At 37.6% G+C, this 23199-nt stretch overlaps 5 protein-coding genes across 13 annotated transcripts; 1 reads left to right on the top strand and 4 right to left on the bottom strand.

Annotated features, from left to right (window-relative positions):
* Positions 1-665: 665 nt before the first annotated feature.
* On the bottom strand, positions 666-4516 carry LOC106383048 (ABC transporter E family member 2). 6 transcript variants are annotated; one of them, XM_048738751.1, is made up of 13 exons: positions 4349-4516; positions 3708-3824; positions 3451-3536; positions 3272-3369; positions 3069-3186; positions 2894-2983; positions 2474-2778; positions 2211-2406; positions 1954-2139; positions 1605-1874; positions 1277-1522; positions 1049-1183; positions 666-935 (listed from the first exon to the last, which is right to left on the bottom strand). In XM_048738751.1, the coding sequence occupies exons 2-12, from the start codon at positions 3808-3810 to the stop codon at positions 1064-1066; spliced, it is 1818 nt and encodes a 605-aa protein (XP_048594708.1). In that variant the 5' UTR covers positions 3811-3824; positions 4349-4516; the 3' UTR covers positions 666-935; positions 1049-1063. The 6 variants fall into 6 exon arrangements, with proteins under 6 accessions (XP_048594708.1, XP_022545653.1, XP_013678613.1 ...); XM_022689932.2 differs by having other exon boundaries at positions 3272-3536; XM_013823159.3 differs by having other exon boundaries at positions 666-1183.
* A 2319-nt stretch (positions 4517-6835) lies between these two features.
* Positions 6836-8403, bottom strand: LOC106383051 (glycine-rich protein A3). The gene is made up of 3 exons (XM_013823163.3): positions 8161-8403; positions 7642-7916; positions 6836-7394 (listed from the first exon to the last, which is right to left on the bottom strand). The coding sequence occupies exons 2-3, from the start codon at positions 7886-7888 to the stop codon at positions 7099-7101; spliced, it is 543 nt and encodes a 180-aa protein (XP_013678617.1). The 5' UTR covers positions 7889-7916; positions 8161-8403; the 3' UTR covers positions 6836-7098.
* Positions 8404-8946: 543 nt separating this feature from the next.
* LOC106383052 (pentatricopeptide repeat-containing protein At4g19191, mitochondrial) lies at positions 8947-11187 on the bottom strand. Its single transcript, XM_013823165.3, has one exon. The coding sequence runs from the start codon at positions 11042-11044 to the stop codon at positions 9104-9106; it is 1941 nt and encodes a 646-aa protein (XP_013678619.2). The 5' UTR covers positions 11045-11187; the 3' UTR covers positions 8947-9103.
* Positions 11188-11581: 394 nt separating this feature from the next.
* On the top strand, positions 11582-13936 carry LOC106360919 (WAT1-related protein At4g19185). 4 transcript variants are annotated; one of them, XM_013800595.3, is made up of 7 exons: positions 11582-11866; positions 12364-12426; positions 12518-12634; positions 12702-12987; positions 13107-13262; positions 13350-13501; positions 13624-13936. In XM_013800595.3, the coding sequence occupies exons 1-7, from the start codon at positions 11649-11651 to the stop codon at positions 13826-13828; spliced, it is 1197 nt and encodes a 398-aa protein (XP_013656049.2). In that variant the 5' UTR covers positions 11582-11648; the 3' UTR covers positions 13829-13936. The 4 variants fall into 4 exon arrangements, with proteins under 4 accessions (XP_013656049.2, XP_048594711.1, XP_048594710.1 ...); XM_048738754.1 differs by lacking the exon at positions 12364-12426 and having other exon boundaries at positions 11617-11866; positions 12480-12634; positions 12707-12987; XM_048738753.1 differs by lacking the exon at positions 12364-12426 and having other exon boundaries at positions 11618-11866; positions 12480-12634.
* A 4171-nt stretch (positions 13937-18107) lies between these two features.
* LOC106360920 (probable carotenoid cleavage dioxygenase 4, chloroplastic) lies at positions 18108-21302 on the bottom strand. Its single transcript, XM_048738755.1, has 2 exons — positions 20461-21302; positions 18108-19246 (listed from the first exon to the last, which is right to left on the bottom strand). The coding sequence occupies exons 1-2, from the start codon at positions 21255-21257 to the stop codon at positions 18262-18264; spliced, it is 1782 nt and encodes a 593-aa protein (XP_048594712.1). The 5' UTR covers positions 21258-21302; the 3' UTR covers positions 18108-18261.
* Between the last annotated feature and the right edge of the window lie 1897 nt (positions 21303-23199).

Here is a 23199-nt window from a genome sequence, read left to right as displayed (position 1 = left end):
AATCTAAAAATAATTAATATATATAAGTATATAAATCTATTTTTAGATAAATTCGGATACCCAAATACTTCGGTTCGGATCAGATTCGGTTCTCTAAATAACAAAATTTTGAATAATTAGAATATTTAATCAATTTATGTTTGGGTTTGGTACTATATCTTTGGATCGGTATCGGTTATGTTCCTCGGATTCATTTTTTCAAATCCTAATAATTACATGAAAAACAAATATCAACATATTTTTCAAAATATACACCCGCGCGCCTGCGCGGGTCAAAATCTAGTTAGTTATTACAACCTAACGGGTGAAACCAGTTACCGATTATCGGGTTTGCATTGTTGACATGCTTGGCCAGGCAGGGAAGCTAAGAGAAGCTCATGAGTTCATCAAAGGGATCGGAGAATCACAGAAAGCAGGTGTATGGGGGTACTTTGCTAAGTGCTTGTAACTATCATGGAGACACAAAGTTGAAGAAAGAAGTTGCATACGTTTTGTTTGAAATGAAACCGCCAGTGCATCTAACTACATCTCATTGTCAACTACATAAGTTGGTTTAAGAGGTTTGGAAGGAGCTCCCTGGTTAGTATTATTGACATTAGTGTTGGATGGTGTTTTTTGAAATTTTAACTATGTGAGTGAATACTTTAGGCTGTGGTGAGAAGCAGTAAGAACAATAGGCAGAGTACCTTCCTTGCAAAATCCAAAGTAAATATCATTACAACAGAAAACAAACAACTCAGAAAGTACAAAAGCCAATAAAGGTTAAGAAAATTTAGGAACTACTATTACTCAGTTAATGAAAAACCTGAGAAGCAAAACTGATGAACAAATAATCAAAAGCTTGAGAAGAGAAACAGGCAAGGAACACAGAGCATCCCCAACTCATAGATCAAATATCATTACAATGTTTTTATCCAGACCATGCCTCTTATGTTCTGTGAATCCACAAAGGAAATCAACGAGACACAAACAAACATTTCAGAAATTGGCTCTCCATAAAATGCTGTGTGATTGTTAAGACAAAGATTGGATTTTAGAGATTAAGAACCTCATGATAGACGTCTTAATCATCCAAGTAATAGTACGACCCAGCAGACTTTTGCTCCCTGTCTTTAGTCGACTCTAATTTGTTGATCCTTGGTCTGAAATTGGTGGGATCTCTTCTGAATGTGATGTTCAGATGCTGCAGACATAAATGTAAAATCATTAGCACCAAACATAAAGTTCCTTTTTTCTTGTCCCCACAGTGCAGCTAAGAGATGAATATGAGACTTACAGATAGAAACAAATTCATTCCACTGAGCAGTGATTGAGGACAGTTTGCAATACAGTCAATGGATGGTTGTCCTTCATAGACAATGACTCGATCTGCGAGATATGTTGCCATTATAAAGTCATGCTCGACTATAAATGCAGTTTTCTTTGCGTGGAGAATGAACCGCTTAATGACTTTAGAAGCCACAATACGTTGCTCTGAATCCAGATACGCACTCGGCTCATCGATCAGGTAGATATCCGCAGGCTGTAGAAATTCAATTCCAAGTTTGTGTATGCATGAGATCACTGAGACCAAGACAAAACTGCTATGTTAACAAAATGCTGACCTTTCCGAGGCACAGAGCTAATGCAACCCTTTGCAACTCTCCTCCAGAGAGATTGACAACTTCTTGATCCATCAACTGCTCAATCTGAAGCGGTTTCATCACGTCGGACACAAACTGAGGATGCATGTAAGAGTCCCGGATCTTTTGATGTAGCAAGTGTCTAACTGAGTTCTGAAACTTGGGGCTGATCTTCTGTGGCTTGTAAGAAACATTGAACTCTGGTATCTCTATGTCTGACTCTTCTGTCTCGTCAGGTTTCAACAAACCCGCCTGCATAAATTACCAATAATACAAGTTTAGGAGTCCAGTAACTCTAACTAAGAGAGGATATAACGGAGCAAGAGAATACCAGCATTCGGATAAAGGTTGTCTTCCCCGTACCATTCTCCCCAAGCATTACAATAATCTGAGAGTCGGTGAATTCACCTTCCGTCACTTTCAACCTGAAGTTTCCTTGAGTTTTGGTCATCGTAGGGTACTTGTACCTCGCGTACGACTGTATTTCTTCAGCACTTTCTTGTGGTGTCTCAGCAACCTTCGAACAAAAGAAGAACCCATTAAGGAAACAATGTTGGTTATCACTAAGAACCATCAAATAAAGTTTACCTTGAAGGTCAGCGATTCATCTCTGAAACGTAAATTTTCTGTTGGAACAAACCCAGCCAAGAAAATGTTGATCCCTTCTCTGACAGAGAAAGGGAGAGTCACGACACCATAGGCTCCTGGTTTCCCATACAGACAGCAAATGAAATCCGACAAGTAGTCAAGAACACTGAGATCATGCTCCACCACAATGACGTAGCTGAGGAGAAAAGGAAAACATTGTCAGCATCTTATTCTAAAACAATCAGGAGATGAAAATATCAAACCTGTTAGGTCTCAGGAGAGAACGAACAACTTGAGCAGCTTTAAGTCTTTGCTTAACATCAAGGTAACTAGACGGCTCATCAAACATGTAAATCTCGGCGTTTTGTATGGCAACAACAGCGATGGCAAACCTCTGCAGCTCACCACCAGACAAATTCTCAACAGCACGATCAATGACCTGGTTCAGCTCCAGATCAGCACAGAGCTCTGCCTTCTTGTCTCTCTCGTCCTTCTGGTCAAGGACCTCTCCAACATTGCCTCGAACAGCCTTTGGGATGTGGTCCACATACTGAGGCTTTATAATGGCCTGTCATGGACACGGAGTCACATCTTGTGTCATTAAAAAACACACCTTGTGTCATCAAATGAACACATAGGCACCCTCAGGAAACAACTTTTAAGGTCAATTAACACTATTATACCTTCAGATTATCTTCTAGAATACGGGTGAAGTAGTTTTGAAGTTCTGACCCACGGAAGTGAGTCAAGATTTCTTGCCAGTCTGGAGGATTCTGCAAAATAAGGAAAATACATAATAAGAAAAATCAACAAGTCAAGAGATGCAATCTTCAGATAAAACTCAGGAAAGACTATTACAGTGAAACGGCCTAAGTTTGGTTTGAGCTTCCCTGCCAAAATTTTCAGAGCGGTTGATTTTCCAATACCATTGGTGCCAACCAACCCTAGGACTTGCCCTGGCCTTGGAACTGGCAGCCTGGAAATAAAGACAGAGATTACATTGTCATCACACTAGCAGAAGAATCAATTTTCTAAAAAGAAACTGGAGTAGATAAGCAAACCTGTGCAACTTGAAAGTGTTGGCCCCATAGCGATGGGTCGTATCTTTCTCCAAGTCTCTGGGAAGATTGATAATCTGAATAGCTTCAAATGGGCATTTCTGCAAAGACAACAGAAAGTATTTAGTTTCCCAGGTTTGGTTATTTGGTATGCAGAGATAGCATGTATGCAGACAAGATACCTTGACACAAATACCGCAACCGATGCACAACTCCTCAGAGATAAAAGCAAGCTTGGAACCAACAGTCACCTCAATACAAAGTTTTCCTGTGATGTACATTGGTTAAATTTATTAAGAATGGCACTGAAATATTTAGAATGATATAACAAAAACAACAAGACAGTAAAGTCTTCACTAATTGGAATGCAGTTACGAGGCATATGCAATGAGTAACGACAAACAACCAATTCAATTTTTGGAGTAAGAGAAAGAAGCACCTGTCTTGACGACAGGACAGCTCTTCTTGCACTCTTGGCGACATTTCTTAGGCTTGCAACGGTCCGAACTCACAATTGCAATACGTGTCAATCGATCTGCCATCTCTCAGAAAATGTCTACATAACAAATAAACTCCATAGTTTAACTGCCTAACAAAGATTCAACATATTGTCTACAGAATCGGATAACAGAACAATATTGGTTTTAATGGGACAACTTGCGGAAACTACTATTGTGGCATCAAAATGAAGACTAATCGCTTAAGAACAAGCACCAAATGAATCTACAACTACAGAGAAGCACCAACAATGATTTGGTTACTCACTAAGACACTCCAAATTATTCATTACCGAAAGTGTAGAAACTACATTCCAAATTCACCTAATCTGCTACAAACGTAGACAAGAGTGATAGAAAAGGGACAAATCTGATTTTTTTATAAATGAAATTACAGATATTTTAAAAGAAAGGTTGACGCTTTTGATGCAATCCCATATGTAAAACATATCTGCGGATAAATCGAGAATCAAACATCGAACACCCCTCAAAATCTATGTAGGTGACGCTATCGAAAATCATCTGAACATGAAATGAAACTATCCCACGACGAGTAAAAAAAAAGATAATTCGAGATTAGAACCTGAGATGATCGATGAACCAGTGGAGAGCACACGCGCCTGAGAGTTACGCTTGCCCAATTGACCCAAAGAAAAGCCAAGTAAGGGGTTTTCAGAATTAATCCCCACAGGTTTGACCCGATTCGCTTTTCACTGGGCTTGGGTTGGTCAAGTTATACTATTTTTTTTTTAACATCTTAACTTTATTAATTTCAAATCAATGTAACATATTACATGAAACATAAGATACATCAAACATGTTAAAAAGAACATTTAACAGAGACAGCAGTAACACGATGCTTCCTAACGCATTCGTAGGATAGGCTGATTCGCTAGCTTTCTTCCACTTTGTTCTTGGTCTTATAAGATCTTTCTTTTGGCTCTCAATTCTTGTGAGTAAATGCCTTTCTTCTTTAAAAAGATCATTGGATACGATCCATCTGTTACATCGCAATCCGTCCCTAACACTCCCGCTGCAGGAGATAACATGTTTAATTATACCTGTCCATGGTGTTGATATTCTTTTGCTTTGGGACCAATAAAGCAATAACTTCAAACCGTTTTGTTGTTGAGATATCTTCAGACTCCATACTTTAAATCGTACACTTCCCCATTCACTCCTCTGTATTTTATTCTTAATCATCAACACCACTGAATCTTGAAGGAAAGCTTTTAGAATAAACAAGATGAGTAGCAATTGTCTGTACGACATGAACCACCAAAAGTATAACCCAATGATTATGCACCACGTTTCCAACTCTTCATGTATGAGACGCATCCATCTCTTGAAATCTCCTGGCCATGGAGGGATTTTTTGTCGATTCCTTATCTGCACAAGGCAAGATCCTTGAATGATTATATCAACTTGCAACATGTGCAAGTAAAGGCCATCGATACAGTAACTCCATAAGACTAGGAATTCCAACACCGGAGAATGATACTCCCGTAGGGAGAAGAGACGCACACCCAACGCTCGACGAAAACGCATAAGCAATGATATATCTCCGAACAATATCATAGGTGATATTCGCTGCTGGTTAAATCCGGGTGATCGCAAGTGGTGGGGTGACAACAAAACGCGATTTGGTTTTCTCCAAATCGAAAAACTTGATGTCCAATTCATCATGAATTGGTTAGATTACTAAAGTAACAATAACTAAAAGAAAAAACAGGAAACTCCGACGGCCGAAGCCGCCGGAAACGTGGATCTCCGGTGAAGAAACGAGTTTGGTGGTGGTTTTCAAAAATCGCCTATGGCGTCGCTTTGTTTTTCTTAACGTAGAGTTATATTTGCAACGTCAAGTTATACTATTTATCTATCTAAATTTTATACTACTATTTAATATTTTGTGATTATTTGTATTTTGCTACTTATATATTTAAACTAATCGATTTCTTTGCTTTGATCGTTTTACACACTGAACCACATGTACTGCAATTTCTTAAAAATAAAATTCATTTGGTTTATTCAATATTATCAAATCGATTCGGTTTTAACCGATTTGACGCTCCTAATAAATTATGATAATTAGTAGATTCTATTAGAAAATCCTAAAAATAAAAATCATTTTAATTTTTATTATTTCTAAATTCTATTGTAAATATTATACTATATACGTTTAATGTATGTTATAATTTATAAATGATTAGGTCTCTTTAAAAAAGGTTAAATCAAGAATACAAAATACGTGTGGTGCTGAAATGGAAGAATCTGTTCCAAGAACTAAGCAGCTCAAGTAGAAGTTTTTTTTTTGTTATTCCACAGATCAATAAATGTTGTGCAAGAAAAGCTTAGTAGAAAGCTTAGTAGAACCCTAACAAGGAACAAGTTAGCATGTTGTCAAGTTTTCCCTGCATCCTATTTCATTTTGGTTATAGTTTGATCTCTTACAACGTACATATTGTTAGGTTGAGGTTGCCCTTGGTGACAGAAAAGAAAATGTCAAATTGGAACTTGGAAGGTGGAGATTCTAGTATGAAACAGCTACCTCCATGGATTAGAATGAATCTGACTTGAGGAACAAAAGGGAGAGATGAGACAGGAGTGGAAGCAAAGGCTGATGATGTCTCAAAAGGAGCAGTAAAACTTTCTGATGACAAGCAAGACACAGCCGTTGGAAATGACTATAATAATCAATGCTAAGAAGGGGCTCCTGGTACAGGTCCGGTTTGAGTTTACTATTACATCAGTTTCAATTGGCTACCTAGTCGTTCTTATTACATTAATTTAGTTAGAAGGGACTTAAACAGAGCGTTTTAATCTTTCTCAAAAATACAGAAAAGGAGAGTTTTCTTTGAATATGCAGATCTTCTACAAGAAGACACTTGTTAAGACATGCTTATATTTAAAGACTTTGGACTTCATAGAATCATAGGACGACCAAAACTTTAGAAAAAGGCCAAGTAAAAAGTTCAACACAATATCAGTATCTACAGTAGGCATATAATATAATTTGAAAACTTCATCAACATCAAGTCATCAAACATTAAAAGAGTTGGAATAAAAAAAAGAACCAAACAAACACAAAATGTCAATTATAAAACCAAATTATAGATAAGTTTCAGGGCATCTGCTATTAAGAGATTGAAGAAACCTCTTCTGCAGATACCATAAGGTTTACATTATACTACCACTCTCCATTTATTTCCTCTGAACCAGTAATCTCTAAACCGATATAGTTAATATATAATGTGTTTGGAGGGGATTATTAGAAAACATCGGTCAGGTAAATGAGACTACTGGAGGAGAGAATGAAAGGGTGGTTTCTTTAGATTACTTCCACTTCTTGAATTTGCCTCCTCCTCCTCCAAACATACCATGTTTCCCGTGCTTTCCATGCTTGAACTTGCCTCCATGCTTGCCTCCATGCTTTCCGTGCTTGAATTTACCATGACCATGACCATGACCACCATACCCATGAGAGGCATGGCCAACGTGGCCAAATCCTCCGTGGCCTGCATGGCCGTAAGGGTTGTGTGATGCATGACCAACGTGGTGTGCTCCATAGGCTGCTGCCGCTGCACCAGCTGCACCAGCGATCATACCTCCGAGTCCACCACTAGAGTGTCCTGATGAAACAAAACAAAATAAAGGTTGTTACAAGCTATGGTTCCTGATACCATTCAAACGTAACAGGTCGGTGATCTAGCAAACTACAAGGACAACCCTTTGCAGTAGCCTATTCAAACATCAACATTTTATAAACTATCTCACCAATTATTAAGCCTTCCAAACTTGACACAGCATTTGAAAAGCGTGCTATACAAACAATAAAGGAGAGCACTTCAACAGGGATACTGTTTGTTTTTTTCTTACCTGAGTGGTGAGGAGCAGGATAGCCTGCAGGAGGATAGCCACCGTGACCCGGAGCAGGAGGATAACCTCCAGGTCCAGGAGGATAAGCACCAGGTGGATAGCCTCCAGCTGGAGGATACCCTTGTTGAGGAGGGTATCCAGCGGGTGGGTAACCTCCAGGAGCGGGTGGGTAATGATGTCCACCTCCTGGAAACCCATGAAACCCTTTGTCTTGCTCGTCATGATGCTTGTCTTTACCTCCTCCCATTGTTTTTTTAAACTCAGATTATAATAACCTACAAAGAGTTTGAAACCCATCAGGGTCAAAGATCATAACTTTGGTTCTCTATGGATCACATGTTATCTTGTTATGATCGATATAGATCCAAATACTAAAAAGCAGAGATCATTTCAACGGCGAGGAAACTCGATTCGATCATACATAAACGAAAAAAATAAAGTATGTCATACGATTCGATTGAGCATTTTAAAATACGAAGGATCATGTATAAAGAGTACGATTGATTGAGAAATATTTACCGAAAGGAATTGAGAAGATTGTTTCGGAACGAATTGGAACAGAAGAAAGATGATCGGTTATGTCCGTATATATGGATGGATTAGGTGAGCCTACGTCTGCGTTAAAGTGTTAATTATTTTAACGCGTTACCATTTTTGAACAAGTGTATTTCTTCTATATAGTATTTTTATTGCCTTCTTAGTCCCTAATCACAAAATTGAAACACTTTAGTCTTCAGATTCAGTCGTGTCTAAACTCAGAGTCCATAAGATATTATTCAATAGAATCATTTGATCAGGTATGAGTGTTGTGATGCGTAGAAAGATCTTTATTGTTTGGTTTATTTTGGGTTAATTGTGGCTGTAATTGGGTGTTAAATTAACTTTCAAAAGTAAACGGGCTAAAATGAGAATATGTAAAACTAAAAGGAGAAGTGTGATAAATTAATATGTCTACGTCGTGGCAACGCGCAATTGACACGGAGTCCTACGAACATGCTTAAGGAAAGGAAAATATCTTTTCCTGTGATATAGTTTTATTAAAGTGGCGAAAAAGTCTTTATCCTTTAATTTGACAGACGTCCAAATATATTGGTGGAGAATAAATAAAATGAAGAAAATACCAAACAGAATCTGGTCCTCCACTAATCAGAATTATCTTCTACTTTATAATATCTTGTTTATTTAACAGATTTGGTTATTCTCCATTTAAAATTGATGATGTAGGATTAAATTTGTATTCTTTTAATAATTTGCAACGCCCAAAAACATTGGTGGTGCATAAAATTGAAGTCATTGCCACGAGAATCGTTGACAAAAAAGAGTATGCCAATAGAATCTGGTCCTCCACTATCAGAATTATCCACTCACTTATAACTCAGCTAGTCAGAGGTAAGTTCAAAGAATCAAACTTCAAATGCATTTAATTTGTCTCCATGTAATGTGTTTGTGGTTATATATGTTACTAATGGTGTAACGTTTCTTTATGCAATGTATGCTCATCTCTCGCAAACAGGCTCAAACAATCCAAAACATGGTATATGGTTTCATGCTCTGCATGGTCACGTTCTCCCACAGTGAATGTATGACTCTTCCCGTCCACCTGAATCACACTTTCACCTGGATACTTCTTCACATTCCTGACTTTCATCATCGATCTAATCCTAGCAAAGCCATCCCACATACCAGCAGCTGCATATATATTCGCCATTTCTACATACGGCGCAGCCGTTTCCGGTTCCAAGTTAAAAAGACACTCAGCCGCTTGCTCGGCCACCTTTACGTTACGGTGGATCTTTGAAGCACTAAGCAGTGCACCCCATATGCCTGCATCGGGTTTACACGACATGCTACGGATGAGTTCGAATGCTTCTTCGAGCTTTCCCTTTCTTCCAAGAAGATCCACCATACAAGAGTAATGCTCTAATCCAGGATCGATGTTGTATACTTCTTTCATGGTGAGGAAACACTCCCAACCTTTCTCTAGAGAGCCAGAATGAGCACAAGCTTGGAGAACGGCTAGGAACGTAATGTGGTTTGGTTTATAATCCAAATCTATCATCTTGGTGAAAAGCTCTAAAGCTTCGTGGAAGACTCCGTTCAATGCATATCCAGCTATCATTGTGGTCCATGTGACGACAGTTTTTTCAGACATGTTATGGAAGATGTCTCGAGCTTCGGTTACACTTCCACATTTTGAGTACATATCAATAAGAGCATTGCAGACCATGATGTTGTCTCTCTTGAACCCGTAAGTATCTGCTCTAGCATCTACCCATCTTCCAATCTCTAGCGAACCGAATCTTCCACAACCTGAAATGAGGGAGAGTAAAGTAACTAGATCTGGACTCACTCCTGTTTTGTTCATGGCATGAAACAAGGCCAAAGCTTCATCCATGTCGCCTTTCTCGGCATACCCACTTATCATCACAGTCCAAGAAACACATGTTCTGGAAGACATGACGTCAAACAAAAGCCTCGATGAGTTGATATCTCCTGATTTCGAATACATAGAAATTAAGGTATTGATCACTTCTGTATCGTGATCTGTACCAATGCGGATTGCCTGAGAATGAATCAATCTTCCTTGTATTAGTGTCTCCGGGCTCTGACACGATGCTGCTAAATTAATAAATGTGCTCAAATCCGGTTTAAATTCTTCACGCAGCATCAACCGGTAAAGACCAAAGGCATCAAACGCTTCACCAAAAACAGCACACGCCTTGAACATTGAGTTCCAAGACACGACAGTTCTGTCACTTCTGTCAATACCTTCGAACACTAACTTTGCTGACTCCAAATCATTACATTTGGCGTAACTAGAAACCCAAGTATTGGCAACTGTAACTTGCACGTCTACACCTAAACGTATCCCAAACCCATGCACAGACTTCAAAAGATTCAAGCTTTTCTCAAACGAAGCGGATTGAATCAAGGCCATGACGGTCACTGAATCAGGCGAGATCTCGCCGAGTCTCATCTCACGAAACAGAGAAAACGTCTTTTCCGTATGACCAGATTGACAAAAACCAGAGAGCATCGCGTTCCAAGTGGTGGCGTCTCTCTCAGGCATTACGTCGAACACCTTGCATGCATAATCTAAACAATTACATTTCACAAACATATCAACCGTCGCGGTTCCAACGAACACGTCGGACCAAAACGTAGACTTTATGACATGGGTATGAACCATCTTGGAGTACGCGATGTCAGCGAGCTTAGCGCACGCTTTGGCCACGAATGGGAAGGTCAAGTTGTTGGGTTCGAACCCTTCGCGCTTCATTTCTCGGAATAGGAGAAGTGATTCCGCCGGATCATTTCGATTGACTGCTTCTCGTATCTGAACATTCCAAGCGATAACAGAGGATAATCCGAAACGATTCAACCGGCGGTGAATCAAGGACATGGACTTTCTCTCTACTCTCCGGCTCACTCAAACGCCGTCGTATTGAGTCGCTTCACTGCGATATACACTCGTGTATTCACGTGCAGGATTCAGTTTATTCGGTTTTGGTTAATGCCACTGAGTTGAACAAAACAATATCCAGGTTCCGTCGGATTACTCGGTCTATGATACTATCGGTTTATATATTGGTTTCTATGGTTAATTTGGTAAAAACAAAAGTGTTTGGTTCATTTGATTGTAATTTTACCGAACTGAATCGTGCTGAATCGATCCGTTTCTGTTTTTACCGAACTGAACAAAAATACAAAACTGATCGAATTTTTAAAAGTAATTGTCAATCGGTTCTTAGCTTCAACTGGAAATCAAACCAATAACCAGAAATTTCGGTTTGGTCGGTTGGGTTGCAGCCTTTTTTTTTTTTTTTTTTTTTTGAGCAACTTGGGTTGCAGCCTAATTCCCAGCTCTTGGCTAATTGTTTTAATAATAGACCCACGCGCTTGACACGTGACAAGCTTTAATACTTGGATAGTCAACGAAGATTTATTTCGTCTTGTCTTCATCTGTAAAAAGACAAAGAGAGAGTGGCCGAGTTAATCGGAGAGAGATGACGGCGGCGATGAAACTGGACGGAGGCGGATCGGTGGCGGAGAGAGACGCCCGGATGGCTCATTGTGCGATGGCGTTTGTTCAACTCTTTAACGGAGGATACCATGTGATTACAAAAGTAGCTCTCAACGTCGGAGTAAACCAGCTAGTATTCTGCGTATGCCGTGATCTTATTGCTCTCTCTATCCTCGCTCCTCTCGCTTTCTTCCGCGAAAGGTTTCATCTTTTCCACCTTTTCTCTTCCTCATTAGTTAGTTCTCCTACCAAAGTTTTGTACTTGTGAGTATGGGTATATATGGATCTGTGTTGTTGACTTAAGCTGATTCTGGGCCTGGGAGGGGTTTGTTTGTAATGGAAATATTTGTTTGCTATTACCAGACAAGTGAGAGTTTTGTTCTGTTTACCGTCCGTTGTTAGTAGATAAGCTTTGGATACATTGCGAGTTTTATAGATCACTGATGGTTGCAGTTTTTTTTTTTTTTTGTTGTTGATCATGCTCTAACACTGTTTAGTAGATTTGTTGGAATCTTTTTGATAACTACATTTGAATCTAGGATCTGGTTTCTCAATCTAACGCTAGTCTAGTGTGGTAGTACTTTTGTATATTTCCCCTAATAATCAAAAAGAGTGGGAGGTTGTAACTAGTCAAATTTATGCTAGTTCACTCTCAAGCTTTGAATGTTTAATAAATGAACAGTGTTTTGTGTCTGTAGAAATATCAGAACCCCGATGAATAGAAGCCTTCTTTCGTCATTCTTCTTTCTGGGCTTAGCGGGGTAAGAGATCATCTCTCACCGGTCCTAATATCTTGTGATCATGTTTATGTCAGACTAAAATACAACCTCTGCGTTATCCTCAATTCTATAGAGTATTTGGCAACCAATTGTTGTTTCTCATCGGTCTAACATACACAAATCCTACGTATGCTGCTGCCATTCAACCATCAATCCCCGTCTTTACATTTCTCTTCGCTGTAATGATGGGGTGAGTATGTTTTTTTCACTCTTACAAGTGCTTTGGCTCTTTTTAATGTCTCCTACTTTGTATGCAGTACAGAAAGAGTGAATATGTTGAGAATCGAAGGTCAAGCTAAGGTTGGAGGAACCCTTGTGTGTGTTATGGGTGCCATATCTATGGTTTTATTTCGAGGCCCGGCTTTATTAGGAGATAAAGATACAGACTCTGCAGTGAACCATGAAATCAACGCTAAAGGTCGACCTGAGCCTACTGGGTTGGTAGTCTCTGTCTTTATCGGTCTTGGGTTTCAGCTATGGCACATTGGTGTTTTGTGCTTGATTGGAAACTGCATGTGTATGGCTGCTTTTCTTGCCATTCAGGTAAATCTCTTCATTGTTTCAGTTTCTTTGGTTAAGTTTAGACTTTAGACAACCCCATATGTCTCCTACTAAACTCTGCGCATGTGTCTTTTAATGTGGATGTAATGGAAACTCTACAGGCGCCGGTTTTGAAGAAGTATCCGGCAAATCTTTCAGTGACTGCATTATCATACTTCTTCGGTACCGTACTAATGGTCACAACAGCTTTCTTTATGGTGAATGAACCATTAGATTGGAGGCTAACACAATCTGAAGTCCTTGCAGTTATATATGCCGTAAGCTGCATCCAACAATTTTTTTTTGCTTTTGATCTCTCCTCTTGTGATCAATGATACAATTCATCTGGTTTGTCTTCTTTTTAGGGAGTTATCGCATCAGCACTGAACTATGGACTCTTGACTTGGTCCAACAAGATCATTGGTCCTGCCTTGGTTGCTCTCTACAATCCTCTCCAGCCTGCTGCATCAGCTTTCCTGTCGAGAATCTTTCTCGGTAGCCCTATTTATCTCGGAAGGTGAGACACGTCTCTGGAATCTTCACTTCCAAGATTGATGTTTTAGCTTTTCAACATCTTCTTGATTCACATTGTTTTCACTTTCCAAGATTTTCTAACTCGGTTGCTTTTACTCTGCGCAGCATTGTGGGTGGATTCTTCATCATCTTAGGACTCTATATGGTCACTTGGGCATCATTCAGAGAGCGAAAAACAGCAGTTTCCGAGATTGGGATGGTGTCTCATGGTGCAAGAACCTCGGAGCCTCTGATATATAATGGAACAGTTAGCAGAATAGGACAGTTGTTATCTGGGTTACCCAGTTCCTCTGTGAAATCTACAGACTAAAAAGAATCAATATAAAGTTAAGAATCAGAGAGCAGAACCCATTTCACATAAGCTTTTAACTTTCTGTTACTTTCATATGTTACTAATATATATTTTTTTTCTTACTAATATATTCCTTTAAGAATTAATCACAGATTCACTTTTTACTCCAATGCCAATATCTTTTGTTCTCTGATTGTGAACTAAGTCACACCTAGACCAAGAAAGTAATTAACTCTTATTGATTTTAGGTCTAACCATATAAATTTAGGTATGAAAATGATATTTTATCTTAACTTTTGAATGGTTTAGCAATGAATAATAATAATATTCAGTGTGAGATAAACAGACTAGACTATATAATATCTGCTTAAAGTTATAACTTATAAATAGCTTCTGTGTCAAGTAACTTATAAAATACAATATTCAGGTAACGTATATAAAGTTGGAATTAGCAATTTGACAAAAGTTGTGGTTATTCAATAAGAACACATAATATTAGTGGAGATTTACGAATTTCGATAAGTACATCTCAATTCAGTTATTTTATAATAATTTAAACCTCGTATGAGTTTTTCAATTTTAGTGATCGTTTATGAGTTTTTCAATTTTAGTCTTAATGAAACCTCTTCCTATACAATTTCAATTCATACTGTCGGATGTCAACACACCATTAGCATTTCTAACGAACATGAATTTGTAGATTAACGAAAAGTATAGAAGATCTTAGTTTATCGCTCGCTGAATATCGCACATGCTCAAGTTGTAGGAGAATACACTTGTTGGTACGGTTTTATCACTTACAACACCCTCTCACTTCCTCTCTTCACGAGAGCAAAAGTTTACCTGTTTCAGTTGATATGTAATTCTTTCTATATCATGTACTTCATATGATTACTACCTTAACCCCCAGTTGAACTATCTATCACTCTCCTTTTTACCCTTTTTGTATTTCTGCAACTTCTTTCTTATATAGAACCAGACCAAGTTTAGCAGCTAGAAAGAGAATAATCTATCTTGGATTGCGTTTCAGCCTTGTAATTGCTCATTTTTCTACTCTCTGATTCTACCATCATATCTAAAGGAAGACATAAACAGAATATGTTATGTTTGGACTTCATTTCATCCAGATTCGGGGCTAAAAGCGTCTTGTTTTGCCTTTCCTATAAAAATATCCAACTTCAACAATGTTCTTGTGTTAGATTTAGGGCTGTTCAATATGGTAAAACCGAACCGTACCGAACCGAACCGAACCGAAATAGACAATATGGTTTGGTTTTGGTATATACCATATAAACCGAATGGATATAATTTTATAAAAACCGTAGGATTTGGATATGGTTTGGTATATAACCGATTAAACCGAATAAACCGAACAAAACCGATTAAAAGTAAAAACATGTAAATATGTATCTATTTTATAATAATACATGAAAATCTATTTGTTACATAAGTTAAATTTGTGTTAATAACTATTACCATAATTTTATAGTAATAAAAAATCTTAATTTGTAAAACACTTGAACTATAACTAAATAACAATACATCGCAATTCAGACATCTTATTTTCTAGGTCTTTTTTGATCTTTTTTATTTATTTTAGTCTTCACTATATTAATATGAAGATTATAAATTTGATAGACAATAATTAATGGAAAATTTTCAATTGAAAAAGCATGACTTTAATGAACACTAAATATGGAAGAGTGGAAAAAATTTTCATTCATGTTTCTGTTTTGTTTCATATTTTTATTTTCAAAATTTCAAGCTTTGATTTTAGTTATAGATTTGATTATTTTATTTGATGGTATAAGCATTTTTACTTTTTTGTTCATTTATTTGAACATGTAATATATTTTTAATAAATGACTGTGTTGACAATATGACTCTAAAATTCATATAATATGATCTCAAACAAAATAATTATGTTTTTTGGTATAAAACCGAATAAACCGAAAACCGACGGTATATAAACCGAACCGAACCGAAGTAAATATGGATTTAGAATGGTAGTTATATTTTACTAACCGAAATACCGAAAACCGAAAAAAACCGAACCGAAACCGAACCGATATCCGGATTGAACACCCCTAGTTAGATTGCAGAGCCCAAAATCCTATGGGGACCATTGTGGGTGGTTAGCATGTAGATTGATAGAGCAATCAATCATAGTAACTATCACCTAAACGTGGCTTCTTTTTTTAATGTCTAGAGATCGTACATCTTCTAGGGTTAAATTGAAACTATTTTAAATTTATTAATTTTCTTTACAGAAGATCCCTCCCAACGAAAATTGAACTCATGATCTTTTAGATACCTACTAGATAATCTAAAAGTTTTGCTATGGATCACAATTTAAAATATATGGCTTAGATTTTTTGCATATACTAGTTTGAATTCCATTCAATGCATCCTTAACCAACCCTATTGGTTAACTTATGCGGTTTCGGTTTTGAAAATCTGATTAACTAAATAAGAAAATTGTTATCGTAATGATCTCTGTTTACAGAGTGATTATTGTTGGGTGTATCATTCTCCACTTCTAGCTTGACTCGTAGATTAATTATGGGTTTGGTTTTTAAGGATCGATTGTCAAATAAAACAAGTAGAATGCTTATACCCTTGTTTCTTAAAACTTTTTAATTCGTTTTTGGGTTTTAAGAAACTATTGTAAAACAGATTAAGTTTATACTATTTAATATTTATTCAATTATATGACGAAACGAGCCTGTCTCAATAATTTTTCATAGCCATAAATGTCTAAGATTCTTTTTGCCGAAATTGTTCACTCACCACGTGAACTTGATTCTCATTTTTAGGACAGACAGAAACTTTATTTAAATCAGTATCAACCGCTGGTTGTAATTTGTAAATAATTGAAACCGTTGGTCTCAAACGAAATGTACATATCTGTGTCACTCTCCTTCGTTTAATGCTTTTGGCCCCTTGATTGCTTTGATTCGACGATTCCCAACTAAATCAATCACACTAATTCAAAAACAAAACGGGGGAGGTTTCAAGCTTTTCATAATTCAAAATTATGTTATTTTAAATAAAATAAATAAATATGAAAAAAATTAAAATCGATCAAAAAAATAATTAACATATTTTTAAGATTGTTTTAAGATGTTGATTTGAATTGACGTTGGGCATTATTCGTATCCAGACCTACCACTCAAAACAAAACATTTTCACACTTTTATCTCTCACAGAATCTGATCTATATAAGAAAAAATATTTATGATCCTAGCCTTCTTCGCTAATGTGATCGTCCTACCATTCATGCACCAGGAAATGTGAAGTAGGCATACCTTTTCAAAATCATCATGTAGACTGTAAAATGCATCAATTTCCGAAGCAAATAGTGGCTAGTCCATCGGATTTGTAATCATATTCATTTGATTTGAGTAGTCTCTCAAAACGAACCGAAAAAAATTCACATGTCTCTCATGCAAAAAGTTGCCAAAATAATTTTTCCATCTCAATGTGTAAGACTGAAAGATTTACGCTGCACATACGTAGTCTGAATAAATAATTAGTACCATTTGATCTTTCAATCTCCGCCTTAGGTCAAAAACATTGCCATTATCAATCCATGAAACACTAATTTAAAAAGTTGAGAATGTTGTCTCAATAATTGTAGTGGAAATCCTTGTCCACCTTTTTTAATTAGATCTATTACTAACATTCTGCCTCAAAAAAATGTTGAAGAATATCAACTGGAAATATGATTTTCCTATTAAAGAATTTGTCATTGCCTTCCAAATGTACTAACAAATTCATGAAAAAATATCAAATTGTGATTCAAATGGAATTACATTCCAAACTTATTCTATATTGGAAGAGAATAGAGTTTTATGTTTTTTATTAGCACGAGTAAAAAAATTTATTTTTCTCATATATATTTTTGTAATGCTGAATTTCTTCTGTTTTTATTATTTGACATTTTTTTTGTTTTTAAGTAAAATTATTTTAATATAAATTTTCTTAAAATTTTGTGTTTTATGATCATTTATGTTTTTTTTATCATTAACTGAAATGTATAAAATAATTTTTTTGTTGAGGATTTTTCTAAAAAGTTTATGTTTAAGTTTTAAAACATCAAATAACAAAAACAAACTCACTTAATATCTTCTAATATTATCGTCTTAATATAACATATGAAACATTTGTGTTGGATTCAGTTTCAAAAAAGAAAAGAAAAACATTTGTGTTAGATTTAAGATTTTACATGAAAAAAGAACTGTTTTGCGAAATTCATCTTTAATGCCTAGAAAGAAGCAGTTTCCTATATTTTAAAGAAAGAAAAATAATTTAATATAAGGTTTGATAATTTTGTATACAAACTACCACCGCCAAATTATGTATACTATAATGTTTCAAATATAACAACACTATATGTGCTTTGTCTCCATTAAACGGAGCGTGATTAAACACTTAATCCTTTGTTTTAGTTAAAGCTTATTAACGTCGCTCTCCTTTACAAATAGTCCGTGGAATCCGTACGGAACCCTTCGCGGCAACCTCACGGCCGCGACGATTTCAAGCTCCGGCGACTTCGCGTCCATCACCAAAAACTTCGACTCTCCAGCCACCTCATCGTGAACATATGTCACCACGTAACCGTCATCCTCCTCTGCCTCCTGATCACCAGGATCCCTCGCTACGAAAAACGGTTCGCCGCCGTAACAACCTGGACCGTACATTCTACGCGCCACCGTGCAATCATCCCGATCGCCTTTACTCACGTCGAGCTTCACCACTCCGGAGATCTTCGGCATCGGATCCCCGATCGCCGCGTACACGTACCGGCTCCGCCTCCCGAGAAACGCCGGATTGATCACCGCGAAATCGAGGTTCCTCGCGGAGATCGGATGACGTGTCACGATTCCTGTGACGAGATCGATCTTCACCTTCTCCACCAAGGAGTGAACGAGATCCATCCTCTCTAACGTATGCTCGATGGACATAATATTCGGAGCGATCAAAACGACGGTGGTTCCATCGTTTTCATCCCAAGCATTGATAGCGTGAATGATGTTGAATCCAGGAACTTCAAACCATTTCATCTCCGAATCATCGCCGGCGTTACGAGGAATCACTCCGAGCCGCGGCGTTTTCCGGTTGTCAGCACCAACCGGAGATCCCCCCTCGAGCACCAGATCCATTATATTCATCCTCATCACGATCTGAATCTCCGCGAAGATTGCGTGCCTCTTCGTGATCGCGAAGTCGTGAACGAACGATGGAGACGTCAAGGAGTAAACCGGAACGTCTCTTTGTTTCTTCCCGGTTGAATCAAACCGGAAAAACGTTAAAAACGGTGGAACCGGACTGTACCGGAAAGCGAACGTTTCTCCGGTTTCAGGATCGGTTTTCGGGTGAGCTGTCATGCTCATCTCTAACTTCCCGTCGAAATCGAACCGTCCGATCGTTTCTTTTTTTTTTTTTTTTTTTTTTTTTTTTTGAATGAATGTTAAATTTATTCAAAAAAGCCTTTATACAACAAGTGCATACTGTATACTAGAATTAACCACTAGCTACCTTTTCAAATATGAACTGAAGCCTATTTACATTCTAGTATAAAACCAGTATTGCATTAATCTCTCCATACCCTTAGCCCCACTTCTACTCATCAACGTGATCTTGTTGCGTATCCCTTTATCAACCATCCTTTTAATAACTGACAACTGCATCTTCTTCTCCCCATGAATTACCTTATTACGCTCTCTCCAAATTGCATAGAGCACAATCTGAAACGCATAACGAAGGCAAAACCGGCTCATCTTCTCCCTTTTCTCATCTGAAATGATCGCAATGATTCCAGACCAATCTGTAGTATAGGAACTACACAATATCCCTTTTGTAACATACTCCCATACCTGAGACGAGTATTCACACTGGAAGAACAGATGGCTTCTCGATTCAGAGGCATTTTTACATAATACACATACTGTATCAAGTCCCCTACTCCATATAGCCATCTTATCTAACGTTGGCATTCTATCTCTGATAGACACCCACGCCATAAAAGCAAATTTAGGAGTAGCATGAGGAAACCAGATAGCACGTGCCCATGAGACTGGATTCTTACTCTCTCTCAGCAAATACCAAGTTTCCATCGTAGAGAATTTCTGTTTAAAACCAGTTTTACCTCTCCACAGATTACTATCCTCCTTCTCAGGCACAAGATTACTTGCAATGATGTGCAGTTCCGCTTCTATAACATTTAACACACCTGTGCGATGTCTTCTTCTCCTTCGAACAGCTAATACTGCTTCCTCCAGTGTCGCATCCCTTCTCACACCCAACTCAATCACACCTCGCGGACCCAAAACATCAAACAAAGCTCCTTTATCTGACCAACTATCGAACCAAAAGGAAATATGTCTTCCATTACCCACCTCTCTCCTGTAAAACCTCTTAGCCACTTCCCTCAATTTCAACGTTTTCCTCCATATCCAAGAACCTACCTGAGTTGTAGACTTCACCTCCCAAAAATTTTTCCCTTTAAGTAAGTTTGCTTTGATCCATTTACCCCATAATGAATCACCAGTTAACAGTCTCCAGATCAGCTTCAGCCCATTCACTCTATTTACTTCTCTTAAGTTCCTTATACCCAATCCACCTTCATTCTTAGTCCGATCGTTTCAATATCTCCAGTGTCCGTTAATCGTACGGCGTAGGGTAAATCAGATTCTCCTAAAGCGAAGAGACGGTTACAGAAGAACGCTAGACTCGTATTAGCCAAACCAATGCCGTTAACCGGATTATACTGTCCCGCTAAAACCCTTAACGCCGTTAAAGCTCCACGAGCAACTGACGCCGTCACGCCGTTAAATCCCGAAAACACGTTAGGTATCACGGGAGCTCCGTTTTGTTTCTCGACGTTGTACTTATAAGTCTTGACGAATCTGCTACAGAGCGTGGCTTTACCATTACGGATACGAATCGCGTGAAGCATGCCGTCACCGTCGAATAGGTGGTAAGGGCCACGAGGGAGAAACTGTGGGTTCGGGCCGTTACGGATGTAAGCGCCGTCAAGAGACGGAGGAAGAGAGCCGTGGATGATCTCACATTCCGTTGGAGGAAGCTCGTCGAGAACAGGAGCGAAGTTACCTGAGAGAACGTGTTTTGGATCTACGGAAGGACGTGACGGTGGATCGATGAACGTGTTGATGGCATCTTCTACGGTGGTGAAGAGGGCTGCTACGAGAGTCGTTTCTGGTCGGAGTTTCGCCGGAGATGCAACTGCGTTGCGGTTAGTCCGAGTGTAGAGTTTCTTATGAGGAGGGCCATTGTTTTCGCTTGGGTTAATGATCGGGGATCGTTCTTCGACGACGGTGGAGTTGATACGGGGAAGAAGACGAGAGGAAGATGAGTGGCGAAGATGAAGAGAGGGTTTAGGAGAGAATGTAGAGATGAAGGAAGAGGAAGAAACAGAGTACATTGCACTGCTTTGTTATTTTTTTCTTTCTTTACCTACACGTTGAAGCCTGTGAGGACTGAGGAAGATGAGTGCCAGTGTGGGGCTATATAATACTAGTAATTATGAAATGGAAAAAATTAGTGACAAAAAAAAAAAAAATGAAATGGAAAAATCAATAAATATTTTTGTGAAAATTTTATTTTATGTGAAGCTAGGATTATTCTTCGATTCGTTGGTATGTGAATGTAATCGTTTCTATTTTGTTGAGGAAGTGTGAAGTTGTAATCTATACTCTAGTTTCTAGGCCTACTAGTTTTATATGTACGATGATATTATTATTTGATGGTTCTCTCGAAGTGTTTGAATTTTTTTGTGTATTTGTAAGTTTTATAAATTAGGTAAATGACTAAAAGTAGTGATAGTAATACTATTTCAGATTTTAAAAAGTATATACTATTTGGCTTATTTGGATTTGCTTCGGTACGAACAATTTACCTAGTAATTTAGTAAAATAATATATTTTGGGTATCCTCATATAAAATTAAAAGGTTTTTTATTTTTTTTTTAACAGGAGGTTCAAAGGTGACCCGTAATCCGCACGTGGTTTCCGTTTACCCAAAGGCCCGTAATCCGCACGTGGTTTCCGATTGCCAATCATCTAATCCCCTTGGCCCGGAACTAGCCAGCATTAATACCCATTACCCAAGGACCCGGCACCAACGCCGCGATAACTTTAAACTTAGGAAAGGCGTAAAGCATTCTGTGGTCACAGGGAGTATTCGAACCCGGGTCCGTATTGGTGTGTTAACTACCTCAAGACCCCTAGCCCACCACCCCGTGGTTATAAATTAAAAGGTTAACTCTATTGCAAAAGTGCAACTATGCAGATACACCAAGTTATCTTCTGTAGTGAGATGCAGAACTCTACCAATCCTTACCCAAAAGTTTCGAGTTGGACAAGACCCGCCAAACTAACAATGAAGTCTTTCAATTCACATCAGTTATATATTAGAGATCATCAAAAGAAATAATCATTCAATTGCATTGCATATATGTATCTAGTGAAGCAAACTAGTTGATGTTTCAGCATAAACTACTAATCCAAACCTAAAAAGATATTTACTCCATTTCACGGAGTGTCGATTTGACATTTTTCATACAAATTTTAAAAATGATTGAACTGCATTTATGTTATTATTAATTACATTTCTTTAATTTATAGTATTTGAGATAAATAAAATTATTTATAAGATCAAAATTTGCAATTAATATCAAGATAAAAGTATGTAAGTATAAGTTGTATTGAAATTCTATAACATTCATCGTGTAATAAGAAAAAATATTAAAATGATACTTTTTATGGAATTGAGAAAGTATTTTATTTTGCTCATGTAATATTTGCGTAAGTTAATATGACATACTACGAGAAAAATAGTTAGTAATCTAGTCACAATAGTATCATGTTAGATTTGGTTGTCTATTTTGGGTAACCTACACATTTGATTGTTTGTTTTGTCAAAATATTAATAAAATTATTATTTTGTCAAATATATTTTAATTTGTTTTGTCGAAGTAACAGTTCAAGAACGGCGTTATTGGACACTCTTACAATGATTTTATTTGAAGAAATAGAAAATTGTTCACAGGTTCATAATTCGCGAAGTAAATCTGTCAAAAAAGTATGTAGTTGTTGATTAAAGACGTTGGTCGGAAACTCAGTACTACAAATATGGAAACCACAAGTCTATAATGTTGGATAGAAGGACAATATTGTTTATACCACCAAAGATTGTGATTGTGAGTACGTAGGATACAAAAACTACTCAGTACTCACACAGTGTCGCCTTGTATAAAAGGAGGAACAAAGCATTCTAGTACATAGATTCGGTCATTTTAGTCGGGCTTTATAAGATAATTAGTGAATAAATTAATTGTTCAGACAGCAAAATCATCAAAACTCGAA

This window comes from Brassica napus, chromosome A8 (genome assembly GCF_020379485.1).
Source record: "Brassica napus cultivar Da-Ae chromosome A8, Da-Ae, whole genome shotgun sequence".
NCBI lineage: Eukaryota > Viridiplantae > Streptophyta > Magnoliopsida > Brassicales > Brassicaceae > Brassica > Brassica napus.
The sequence above is the reverse complement of the archived record's forward strand: the minus strand, read 5'-3'. Positions and strand labels throughout refer to the sequence as shown.